This window comes from Drosophila suzukii, chromosome 3 (assembly GCF_043229965.1).
Source record: "Drosophila suzukii chromosome 3, CBGP_Dsuzu_IsoJpt1.0, whole genome shotgun sequence".
Lineage (NCBI taxonomy): Eukaryota > Metazoa > Arthropoda > Insecta > Diptera > Drosophilidae > Drosophila > Drosophila suzukii.
This window is the reverse complement of record NC_092082.1, coordinates 13,241,750-13,255,151: the sequence shown is the minus strand read 5'-3', so window position 1 is coordinate 13,255,151 and position 13,402 is coordinate 13,241,750. Positions and strand designations below refer to the sequence as shown.

Here is a 13,402-nt window from a genome sequence, read left to right as displayed (position 1 = left end):
ATTAAAAATCTCAACTGCCACAAAGTTACGAACAATATATTGCTTTATCTACGAGGCTAAAAATAAAAGAAAAACGAAAAATATAAAACCAGATAAGTCTGTCATGGCAATTAAACAAAATCATTTTCTGTTGTATCGTTTTGTGTTTGTTTGGAAAACAAAAGACTGTTTCGGCCGTGTTTAAAAATAGCACGTCGAGAGGGCCGAAAATAACCCAAAGTATCTCGAAGATATGTGCTGTGGCATGCGGATAGACAGACAGCCAGTCAGACAAGTGCTTTTGTTATTTCAAATGGAAATGCTCGAGAGCAGCAGCTGAAAGCAAAAGTTGCCTATGCCCACGCATTTTCCAGGAAAATCGGAGGAGGAAAATCGGGGTGTTCTGGGCGGAAAAGGAAGCCGCAAACAAATTACTGCCTCCCAATGACAGCTGTAGAGGAACAATTGCAACGACAAGCATGCCACAAAATAATCTCTCCCGCCCGTCCAGAGAAATCAAATTTTGTGTGGCAACAGAAAGTCAATAAATACTCAGCTATGCAAATACCCTAGGAAAATTAGGGAAGTTACTAAATAAATATTTGAAAAGGGGAGGTGCTTTGTTTGTTAAAAACGAAAGCTCTTGGAAAATTTACCTATAACCAAACAAGTCAGTGCAATGTTTATAAATATTTTTAAATATATCTAGTGGTTTCAAAAATGTATAAAACACACTAGGAGAATTGGGGAAGTTACTAAATAAATATTTGTTAAGAGGAGGTGCTTTGTTTGTTTTAAAAAGAAAGCACTTGAAAAATTCACCTATGAACAAACAAGCCAATATAAATATTTTGACATTTTGTTTGTTTATTTTTCTGATTTATCTGATAAATATTTGTCAAAAAAATGATGTTTTATTAAGAAATATTTTTTATTACATCCAAATCCAAATCCAAATTATCTTTTATTTCCAGAAACTTTCAACCCTTTTGGAGGGCAAAACCTGCCAACCAAAAAGCAACCTAGACTTTCCGTTTCCGCAAGGACATCTGCCCATTGAAAACTAGAAATCGGCTGGCAAAAAATTACGAAAAACAAAAAACACTGAAGTACCCAAAGAGAAAGACCAGGAACACAATAACAAACAGAAAATGGCATAATAGGCTTTGTGGGCGTTCACCAGTGGGCGTGACCACGACAGGGGGCGCCGAGGGGAAAAGCGCAATCAAGCGTTTCTACATAGTTTTGCTGAGAAACAAAAAAACATTACAACAAATTTTCTACTACAATGCCTACAAAACACTACCAACAAAGAGGAAACAACTTTACACAAGGCCTCAACAGAAAAAAAGGTAAAAAATCATAAAAATTCCAACGAATACGAGTGGATAAAACGCAATGCTCATAAAAATTGTTACGCACATTGAGCAAAAGGCAGCATGTGTGTGAGTCCCAAGGATGTCCGGAAAAAGGACCCCACACCTGAATCGCAAAAAAAAAAGAAAGAATGAGGAAAGGCACCTTCTGTTGCGCTATGCAAAAATTGAAAAAAATACAAATTTCCCCATTACAGTTTCCCATTTCACTTCTTCTGCTCTCAATTTATTTTTTATTTTTTTGAAATGCCTGCAAGTGGCAGTAAAATTAAATGAAAATTGTTGCCTTGCGTGGAAAGTGTAGACAAACCGAAATAAATATAAATTATAAATGCTGGATAAAGGAAAACTAGATGAGCTGGCAGGAGAGATGAAAATTTTACATTTGCATTTAATTAATGTTCATTAAATATTTACAAATTGTGGTAAATTACCGCAAAATGCTTTGGGATGCATTGGGAAATGGTGTGAAATTCTGGGGGATCGGAGGTCGTGGGGCAAGCAGTAACTGCGGCACTTTGTCTATCAGAATGTCAATGCACACTAGGGTGATTCACTGTTTGCGCAAAAATATTTTCACAAATAGTTTCACTTATTCAGTTGCTTTTAATAGTGTGAGTAAATATAAAAGAGTTGTTTTCCGAAGTTTTTTTTTTTTTAAATTGTATAAATTTGATTTGAACATTACATTTTTTTTTAGAAATTAGAAAAATCTGCAGTCTTTTATATGGTTTTCCATTATTTGTGCCATATTTAAAACCCCTTCAAGTGGTAGTATATAAATCATTATTTTAAAATCCCTACCTACTTTATTATATTTCCGTAACACATATTTTTGAACAATTTAAGAAATAGTACTTCAAATTTTTAAAATTCAGCACACCCTACTGATTGTGTTTGAATACCTAAGTGAGTGTGTCCGGTGCATTTCACATTCTGCGGTGCCATTCGGTTTGGGGCGTGCGAATTTTCGGTTCTATTTGGTTCGATTTGATGCGTGTTCCGCTGCGGTTGGCACTTGGAACCGTCATAGATGTTGGACATGGGTCCTTCGAAGGGTCGTGGGGGGTCAGGGGTTAAGGGGTCATCGCTGTGCAGTGACAGTGGTCAGTGTTGTTTGAAATTTCGGTTTCCGTTATTGGATTTGCGGTAAAGGAATCTCTAATGGGCGAAAAGTCACAAGCAAATAGACTAAAAATAAAGTTCAAGGAGAGTTTTGGTTGGTTTTAGGAAGAGTAAAAACATTTTAGAGAGATTTAAAGATAAATAGATACACGTTGTGAGATTTCATATTAACTAAAAGCCATTATTGGAGAATTTAATTAAATAAAAAATTAAATTCATTAAACATAAACTAAAAATGCTTGATTAATTGGGTTGTATTTTAAACATTTACTGAGTTATTTTAAAGATTGATTACCTGTTTTTTTGAAACTTAACCCACAGTTGATTGGCATTAGGCTCTTATTCGACATGCCTGGCATGCCTTAAATACAAGTCTAATTAGTTTGAGAAGCTCTGCACATGCAATTGTCAATTTGCAGCCTCTTCCGAAGGGGGAATAAATCAATCAGTGTCCCTGGCAGGTGATCAAATAAATTAAATTTCTCAATTATTGCCGGGTAGCCGAAACGTAGACAAAGGCCATAAACCCTATAACCACTTTGGAGTCAAAACCGTAGTAATTGCCATGAGTGAGCAGATTTTCCAGCCCATTTGGTAGTTGTGCGTCAATGGCGGATGGCGAACTTAATTTGCAAAATATGCAAAACTTAATAATAAATACTGAATTTTGGTTCGCCGCGTATCGCAATCGATTCGCCACTCAAACTGATTGCGATGGAAATGAAAAACTTCCAAAGGAAGCACAAACAGAACCGAATTGCGAGTTTCCCATTTTGGCATAACGATTTTCCCTTTTTTCTTTTGCAATTTCTTTTTTTTTTTGTATGTATATTTTCCCTTTTTGTGTTCGATGACAGGCAAAACGAGGCGAGCGACAATTAAAAGCGAAATAAAAACAAAAATTCAGTAAAATTGTTAGGCGATGATGTCCGAGATGATTCCGCACGATACGTCACAGAACATTCAGCGTTATTCGAGTGGAAACTGTGCTTTACCTAATGAGGGGAGGTATTCCCCCCCTCAAAAAAAAGGGGGGGGACTGTCTGTGGATTCTTTGGGTTGGAGATCTTCAGTCTACAAGTGTGAATCATGCTCACGAAATTCGTGATCTGGAACCTGGTTTCGGGATGGAATCTGTAAAGAATTCATTTCCTGGTCAGTGAAAAGGAATGTGGGTTCTAAGAGAAGAAATAAATCTTTGAGATAAAAATAAAGGTATTTAGAGAAGACAATTTGTATAACATTCAATAGCTCATTATTGATATTAAAAATAAATTATATTTTATTTAATAAAAATAACCATTACTTTAAGTCACGTTACCATCCCTAATCGGAAGGACTCAAGCACCAAACCGACTGAAAACAAATTTTATGCGACCACGCGCCATTTGATTTCCCTCAAAAAAAAGGCGGAAAACCAACAGAGTAAAAGAGTGAAGTGGAAATTCAAATGGAAATACTTCAAGCAATTGCATCGACCAGTTTATCAAAAAGATGCTCCCGAAAGATTTCGCCCCCTCGAGTTATGCATTTTCTTCTAATGAACTCCGGGCCTTTCAGCGCTTTCTTCAGTACCTCCGCTCTTTTTTAAATTTCTTTCGTTTTTTTTTTTTGGGCCATAAAAATCGTAATGAAGCGGGCAACATAAAACAGAACGCCAGAATGGAAAGCAGACGATTTTGGAATGGGCTGAGGTGAATTTTATGCGCGTAATTAGCAGCAATTAGGGCGGAGTGGGCGTGCGGATATTCAATATTCGGTAAACAGAGCTTAACATGGACTTCAGGCCATTCATTAAAGTCTGACAGCAAATTACACTTTTTTCTGCGTTTGTGCTCGCCTTTTTGTTGTATCTCTCAGTACTTTTTTCTGTACTTTTTATTCACACGCCTCGAATGGCATTTGCGAAATGCAAATTACGCTAAGCAAATTAGCGCGGAAGCGCCAAAGTGCAAGACAAGAAAAAAGTAAAAAGTATATATATAAGAAAAAAAGGGGAGTGAAATTCAAGTGAGGTGTGTGCCAGGGAAATGCAAGACAAATTAGCTGGGAAATGGAGGGGCCAGGTACAATAATGCGCCATGTGTGTGCGGGTGCACAATGCCAAATGAGCTGCGAACGCCGGTGCAAATAAGGAAACTAAATACCCAAAGTGGAGATATTTATGGAAATTAACTCAGGTGACTCATTTGGCCAGGAAGTGAAGTACTAAAGGTCGTGGAAGGGGTTAAACAGGGTTAATGGTTTGCTGTTTTGGTAGCTTGGTAGTTACCACCCATGAAAAACTCTACAAAAAATACTAAACATAATCTTTCTATGTATCTATCATATCTATAATAACTTCCTGAAACCTTCGTCATTTTCCCATTATATAATATCTTAAAAATACCCAAGTAATCTAAACCATAACTGCAACAATGCACTTTTAAAACATTCCAGTGCTCTTTCTCGAGTTAACTTCTTGACACCTCAAAGTCGTTACAATTAAATGTGAAATATAACCAGGCAGCAGGCTGTGCAGTTTGCAGCCTCTGAAGGCCCAGTTAAGTTGTTAGAATGCACAATAAACTCATTCATAAGTCTGGCGAAAAGTCTCACAGCAATTTAGCCAAAGTCTTCACACCGCGACTGACTCGCCCACAAATCAAATTGCAATCCCCAAGAGCCGGGGCAAAAACTGAGCTGGGTTGAGTTGGGCTTTAGTCGAGATGGGTTATATTGCTGCACTGGAAAAATTAATTTGAAACCAGAATTTAAGAAAATAATAATTTACAATTTGTGTACACATATAAAGGAATTTAAAAAGTGTGTTGGTTTTTTAGTAATAATACTTTTGGAACCAAAACAAGAATTTTTTAGTTTCAAAAAGTATTTCAAACATTGTTATGGAACCTTAAGCAATTTAATGTAAGCAAACTATTTTTTAAATACATTATGAAATATATTATGTCTCTTTTACGAACTTTTAATGCATAATTATAATTTTGTAAATATTAAAAATACTATATAACATATTTTAACTTAAAGAAGACTTCCCCTAATCATTTTCATTTTAGGAACCAGGTTTTTTTTTAATATTAATTAATATTAATTTAATATTATTTTTTTTAATATTAAGAGCTATGATAACCCTGGAATTTTTAATGGGTAACTATTATTTTGTAAACTATTTTTGCAAGTTCAGGGCTATTTATTTCAAGAGTGTTGTGGGGCGAACAGGAAACGCGATGAGCAGACCGACACCTGGCCTCTGTGCTCATGACAAACTGCCACTCCAGGCGTGGCTGGGAAAGCGCTGGGAAAATCGGAGGAAAAGCGGGGGAAAAGCGGCGGGCAATTGAAAAATGACGCCCGGCCAGCCGGTGGAAATGCATTCAGCAAATGAAGCCCTCCCAAAAGCACGTGAAACGAGCAAACAAGACACACAAAAGGGGAACATCGGCAGCTGTGGGAATTCAGTTTGAATGCAACCGATATGTCAATATGCAGACTGCTGTCGTTTGAGTTTGTATTTATTTTTCCTCCTTTTTTTTCCATAGCCCACTATGTTTTATTAGCGATCCACTAATTGCAAAAATTTGTTTCGCATTTATCCGGCGAGCCAATGACAAATAAAAAGGGCAATAGAGAGCGCGCGTGTGTGGTTTTGCTGCTTTATGATCATTAAATATTTGAAAAAAGCGTTATCAGCGATTTGGGTTCTCGGTTACCTGATGCTGAAATAAAATTATAAAGCATTTCGTGTTGACCCTCAGGCTCAGGTCACTAATTGAAAATGGCAACGGGTATCCAGCTAAAAAAAAAATACCTACAAAAAACACTCACTTTTTCCCTGCTGTTTGTTTATTTTATTTGCCATGGGTAAAGTTGCATTTGCTGCGATAAGCAGCAAAATCACAACTGATAAAAGAAATAAAAGTCAAATGAATACACAGCACAGACAAACAACAAAATGTTATGTAAATAGTAATGAGATAAGGGAGAAAAGTGGTCTGATAAAGGAGTTTTTCTTCACTTAGAAAGGTGAATATAAAGGTTTAAATGTAATTTTTAGAGAAAAAAGAAAGAAAGGTGTATCAAATGGTTTGTGATATTTATTTCCTTTACTTTATCAAGTTTGCTAAACATTGCTAACCGTATTTTATTTACATATTCCCGGATCCCATTTTGAATACTCAATATTTAAACAAAACCCACTGTTATTTAAACACTAAATACCATTTTAAAATGATATTCCTTATTCTGAGAAGTACTTGGCCTGTATATACCATAAATATTTACCCCATATATTGATTAATTTAAGTGAATAACTCAAAGTCCACTCGCATTGTCTATTATGTGAGTAGACCACTCAAATGAATCACGTTTCCCGCTGTGTCATTTGGCTTATCAAACATTCCTCTTTGTTTTAGTCGATAAGAAGTAACACAGAAAATTACTCCGAAATGAGAATGTTGGGATAAAAATGGCAGCCAGCAAAAATTGGCATTTCGGAAATGTTATCGTAGCAAAAAAAAAAAGAAACAAAGAACAATAAACCTGACTTTTGGCCAAGTTCTATCGAAGAAAACCGTTAGCTGAAAACCGTTAGCTTTGATTTAATTAGTAGATTTTTGTTTGCCTGCTTCAGTTTATCAAAACTCCAAAAACAACACACGATTTTAGCATCAAACTGTGACCATGGCGGGGATTAAAGCTCTGTAGGTTGCTCTGGCTGATGCTTTTTCGTGTGTTTCTTTTACCGGGCTTAAAGCAGGTTTTCCATTTGGCCTTTGGCATAAGCCACATACTACACTGAACTACTCGAGTGCCCAGCAAAAGCCGCACAAGTCGCTCTCTATATGTTTGGCTTTGTGTGTCAGTGTTTGGCGCATACAAATATGAATAAAAGGTACAGTGGATGCTCGGTAAATGCAACTTTGAGTAATACAAATAATTGTCTTTCAGGCAACAACCGTAAAAAAGCGTTATGTAAATTTAAAGTTCAATTTCGGTACCGCATTGTTATAAAAAAGATCTTCAATACCAAAAAAAAAACAAAAAAATAAAAAAAAATTTCCAAATGGGAACCTATTAATATTATAAAATATTAGTATTAATAAAACTACAAGTCTTTTTTAAATTAAAGACACAGTATGTGATTTCCTTGTTTCGTTTTTATAAATTATAAAATACCAAATCACAAAATATTTGATTCATTATAAACATTAATTTCTACATATGTAGATCCTACATAAAAAACTTTATGGAGTTGATCGAGTTTTCCTAAAAATTTTAACTAAATAGTATTCTGACAAAAAGTGCCTACTAGGTAACGTTCACCATTAAGATTATCACTTTTTGAGCAAGGGAACATCTTATTTTTGAAATAAATAAATAATCCTTAAGTTGTTTATTATGGATGACTACTGTAAGTAGTAAGGTAAAACATCGGGCCAAGAGCAATATGCATGATGCTGCTGTTTGCTGTTGCTTTTTGTGATTATTCCTCTCATTCTGCGGCTGCTGCGTGTAAAATCAATAAATTCGAGCGGGTTCAGAGGTGACGACGTCGACAACGTCGAAAATGCTTATGACCTTCAGGCCTCTAGCTGACCTTCGGCCCAGCCCCGCCCCCTTTTTTTCTGTCCCCGTGTTACCATTTTCCTTGCCTTGGCAATTAAATTTTGTATGTAATTTTTTACACTTTTTTTTTGCTGGCCTAGCCGGCACTTCTTAATTATCGTTGTTAAGCTGGTTATGGTTTGTTTTGCTTTTGCTTTTGCTGTGGCTGCTTTTATGCTTTGCTTTTTGTTGGAACTTATTTCCCCGTCAGCAGCAGGGGCATTCATTAATTTCTTGCCTTATTTGCTGCCCTCGCCTCGCTCTTATGGTTATTGATATTAATAAAACTTTTCTTTCTCCAAAAGGCCAGAAACCAATCCGCCAGCAATCGTTGCTCAACAAGTTACGTCAGTTGCGTTGGTGGGTATTTTTGTGTGCTTTTTTCTGTTTTTGCCCCGATCCCATAATACTTGTTCAAAACAAAAGATTAAGCTTTGAGGGATTAGGATTACAGCTGTTGTGTACCAGGCACACAAATGTGGAAGTCTATGGTAAAGTAAAGATAAGTGAGGGAATTATGGATTTTTAGTTTTAGAAATACGTAAACCTCCGTAATTGCTGCTGAAACCGGAAGAAAGCTTTAATTAAAGTCTTAAGTTTACGGTTTAAATTGCTTATTAAGTGTATTTCTTTTTAAAGTAATCCTCCTTATACAACCGAACATTTTTTATTTATTTAATTAATTTTTTTTCTGCATCTCAATTCTATTTTCTAAATCATTTCTTATACATATTTGTAATTTGAATTTTATTTAAATTTTCTTCCTAACCTGATTATTACTTAAAGATTCTATGAATGTTAAATTTAATTATTATTACATCTTGTAAAGCGATAATTGGAATTTTATTGCCTTTTAGTAGCTGTCTGTTTTAAGATTTAAAGATGGTACTAAAATTTAAGTTGACCAACTAACTTGAATTTCTTTAATTGCTCAGTTTGGCATTGACTGGAAGCCGGCAATTTAAAATGATCGCTTGCCTTGAACTTTAACCGCCTTGTCTTTGCATATTGGCACCCTAGCATTTGTGTCTCGGTTTTTTTGTAGGTCAATGCTTGAGTTTATTTTTTTCTGGGGTTTTCTTGTCATATTTTGGTTAATTGCCTAAAATGGAAACCATTCTAAGCCATGGTTGATGATTAATTACTTAAGACCTTTTTTAAATTCCGGTCTTTTATAAAGTGGCTAGTTACTATTAGTCCATGATATACTATTCCTTCTGTATCTCCTTATCTTATTATTGAATGTTGATATCTACTTACTTCTTAGTTACAATAATATCGGTTTTTATTAGGTTTTCGATAAGTTATCAATAGGTTTTCAATGGGTCTTCAAGAAGTCAGCTAATGAAAGTACGGGGGGTCACCAATTATAATTATTTCCCTTAGATGATCAGATTATCTTTATTATAACGAACGATGTTATTGTTGAAAGATATCCCAGCATTTATTTGTGCAAGTTCAAGTGTAAAGTTCAAGGAAGGATCAGGGTCACCATTTACTAAGTGCAGATCCAAAAGAGCACTTTGAATACCATTTTTCTGGGTCACCTCTTTAAATCTTGCCTATATGATCCTTATATCTTTTTTGGAGATGTTACTTACCATCTTTAGCGTTTGTTGCCGCCGTCGTTGTTGTTGTTGTTGTGGTGGCCATAGTTTTAGTTTTTGTTTTTGTTATTGGTGTTGTGCAGACTGAGGCCGCTGCCGACGCCGACGTCGCTGCCTTGTAGAAAGCTGTTGTTGTTGCCGATGTGGATGACGTTAGTGTTGTTGTTGTTGCTTCCACGGCGCCAGCAGCTGACAAACTTCGCGAACAGTGCATTAGTCACCTGTTTTTTACAGGTGCAAAGGGGGTGGAGTGGTGGGTGGTGGTGTTGGGTGGCAAGTGGGTGGTTTGTATAATATTTATATCAGCTGATAAGGGGAAAACGCGAATTTTTTAATCAACTTTGGGTGGGGTAGGGAGTTGGGAAAGCAGGAAATGCACAAAATTAATTCAAGGACAACACAAAAATTTAAAAAAAATTGTTTTATATGGAATTTATTTTATTAGGTTATTATTTGAATTGTTTTGAATATATTTTTAGCTGAATTGAAATATTTTTTCTGTTGAATTTGCAGAATTCGTTGGTAAATTTATTAGTTATATTACTTGTTAGTTATATGAAGGTACTTGTCCTAATTCTTTCAATAGTTATTTTTGTTATAAATCAAATGTTTTTATAATAAATCAAATCTATATATTGATATTTTTGGAGCACTCTTCTTCCTTGTTACTTTTGGTTCACTTTTTAGTGGGCCATAAACTTTCTAAATAATATTTTTCTGCTTTTACATTTCTTCTCTAGCACACTGGCAGCTGCCTTTATTTATAATTGCATTTATCAAATTTATTTTTGTTATTATTTCGCTTCTTGTTCTTTTGTTTTTATTTTATTTTGGTTGCATGTGCGTCGGTGTTTATGTGTTAGTGTGCGCGTGTGTGTGTGTTTATACGCGAGTGTTGGTGCACTGAGTGTTTGTTGTTGTTGCCAGTGACGCGTACGCGTGTTTTCTCGCTCGCACCTGCACGTTTCCGCTGGCCCGAATTGTCGCCGCACGCTTCTAACAGCCGCTGCACATGTTTTCGTTAATTTTCCGCTTTTATTTGTTTAGTTTCTTGTGTAATTTCGCAATTGTTTTTTACGGCGACTCGCGGAGCGAGCTCGAATTTGGTCACATTTTATGTGGCCAGTTTTGATGGGGCCCATTATCCTGAATTTGTATTTGCTCTCTTGGCAGCATTTTCCGTGGGACGTGCTGCGGTCACACCGAATTTCGTTACGTAATGCTAGAACGTAAACAAAGGTAGTGTAACGTAAGTGAGCGCAAGAATGTGGTCACACCCGACAGATTTGGATTTTTCAAGTGTGATTGCGGGTAAAATTTGAAAATAACGAGAAATTAGGATTTTATTTTTAACAATTTCAGTTTCATTTTATTTTACTTTTACTCAACTTTGGCCGTTGAAATGATAAAAACATATTTCCAACAGCAAAGTGTAGATCTTTATTTACATTTCAAAATATGTCTTTTCTAGCAGCTATTTTTTAGCTGATATATAAAAATTACACCACTGTTCGCCTGCGTCATGGCCAAAATACCAGCAGGCGACGGAGGAAAAATACTAAAACATATGGCTTAGCTAAAAATACTGACTGCGCTTAACAGCACTCGGACAACAGAACTCTTTTTGGTTACATTCTTTCAAATTTAAATTTGAAGTTCTTTTAAGTCCGCGCAAATATTTAGTTACTTCAAAATCTTTCTTGACAAACACTATATACTAAATTAATATAATCGTTTCTCTTAAAAACAGTTAAATACATTTAATTGCTACGATGTAATTATATATTAAATTATACTAAGTAATATTTTGGTATTGAATTTCATTTTGTGTTGGAGAAGTATAAATGTTAATAAATACATATTTTCAGTTCTTTTATGGTTTTTCGTAATGCCAATCAAATTTAAATGAAATGTTCTTAAATTAAAAACAAATGATTGAGGTAATATTTGTATAAGCTTAATAAATATAAACTATTCAATTTTTACAAATTTTAATGACTAAATCAAAATAATACTGAAAAAGTTTTAATAAAAATTGAACGCAACAAAAAAACAATTTAAGCAAGAAAAAGAAAAACTGTTTTTAAACTACGGCAATAGTTTTTATATTTAACTATTGTTGTTTTAAAAAGAAAATATATTAAAAGTGGAGAAATAATAAAGTTTAACGTTAATTTAGTGACCTTGGTGGAAATTTTTTCACACCTTTCCACAATTGTCTTGGTCAAAATCCATATTATTTTACAATTTGGCCAAAAGCACTGACCTTGACAGCAAAATATGACACAAATATTACGACAATAAGAAACGGCCACAACAAGCGGCTTAGTTTGATAAGTGAGGTAATTTCGGATGACGAAGATCGCCCGACTTCTCCCACTCACTCCCTGATTTTTTGTTGTCACCCACTTTGCATGGGTATTTATTTATTTTTTTTCATTTTTTTAGTATTCCGCACGATTGTTGAGTGAAAGTTGCCACCGTTTAGAGTAATGTTTTTTTGTTGCTGCTGCCACGCCCAAGTCGCCTTATCGCCACCTGTCGCTGGATGTGAGTGAGGTGTTAATTCGACAGTCAATTGTGTAAAAAAGAGTCGGCTAACAATTGCATAATATCAAAGCTGAAACCGAAACTCGAGCAAATTTTTATTTGGGGGCCAACAAAAACGCAAATGAAAAAAAAAAACAATTAACCAACTCCAAGAAAAGCCATAAAAATCGACAGAACCCAAATGAGTTTGGTGAAAAACATGTTCTTCCCGTGCTCAAAATCAATTTGGCACTGCAGAATTAAAGCCCTCAAGTCGGGGGTCATAAAAAGTCTTAAAAAGATCGCTTACAAGATCCCAGAGTCACAAGTCAATGTCCTTAGCAATCCACTTCGATCTTTGATTTTATTTTGATGCCCTTAAAAAGAGCATAACAAAATAGTCATCAGTTGGAGTTTACTTATAAAAGATGTACTGCTACTTGGTTTTATCTAATTAAATATTTGGTCTATAGTCAGCTAAAATATTTATAAGGTTTTTTATAAAAACGATTTATAAAAATTATCAATTGCTTACAATAAAACGGAAGCCCTTGTAGATAAAAAATGTAAGATAAAAAGGAATAACTGATTAATTTCATAAAATTTAGATTCAATTTACATACAAAATATAATATAAAAACAAATTAAACAAAAATTAAAAAAAATAATATGATCCATTTTAATATTTAATAGTTAAAAACTAGGATATACAAATTATCGATTCATATAGGTTTTTGGAGAATTACCTTTAACTGCAAATAATTGAAAATCTTTAACGCTTTTAAATTGATTTAACCGATTGATATTTTTTATGAGCTTTTTATGTCGACTTCTTAAGGGTATTAAAGCTGAATCTGTGCTTCTTGCCTTACTTCTTTTTTATTATCATCGTTTGGTTGTGCATATATCGTGTTAGCCCTTGCAGGTTTGGCCTGTTTGCAGAGCTCTTTTTAGCCAAAAGGGCCCGAGAACGAGTTCTGCTGCAAATGGATCGATCGATCGAAAAACATACATATATATGAAAGTCCCATATGAGCAGGAGATAAATTTTCCTTCTATTCAAAGCGGCGTTTTCTCCAATCCACTATCGTTTGACCCATTTAACTACATTTAAATGGACTCATTTGCATAGAACACATTTCGACTTTTGTTCGACGTTCCGTTTTGTGGGCGTTTTGGTTG

At 34.9% G+C, this 13,402-nt stretch overlaps 2 protein-coding genes across 3 annotated transcripts in view; one reads left to right on the top strand and one right to left on the bottom strand.

The window, feature by feature from the left end:
* The window catches only part of Eip63E (cyclin dependent kinase Eip63E), a 107,776-nt gene extending 96,961 nt beyond the window's left edge, over nucleotides 1–10,815 (bottom strand). Inside the window, exons 1-2 of one of the 2 annotated variants that reach the window (XM_036816069.3) lie at nucleotides 10,649–10,815; nucleotides 9,686–9,997 (exon numbers count right to left, since the gene is read on the bottom strand). In XM_036816069.3, coding sequence (XP_036671964.3) covers nucleotides 9,686–9,905 — 220 coding nt within the window. In that variant the 5' untranslated portion in view covers nucleotides 9,906–9,997; nucleotides 10,649–10,815. The remainder of the gene's footprint in view (nucleotides 1–9,685; nucleotides 9,998–10,648) is intronic. The other variant, XM_036816070.3, reaches the window with a different exon arrangement.
* Nucleotides 1–13,402, top strand: part of RpL28 (ribosomal protein L28) — a 384,986-nt gene that overhangs the window by 15,898 nt on the left and 355,686 nt on the right. The window lies entirely within an intron of this gene.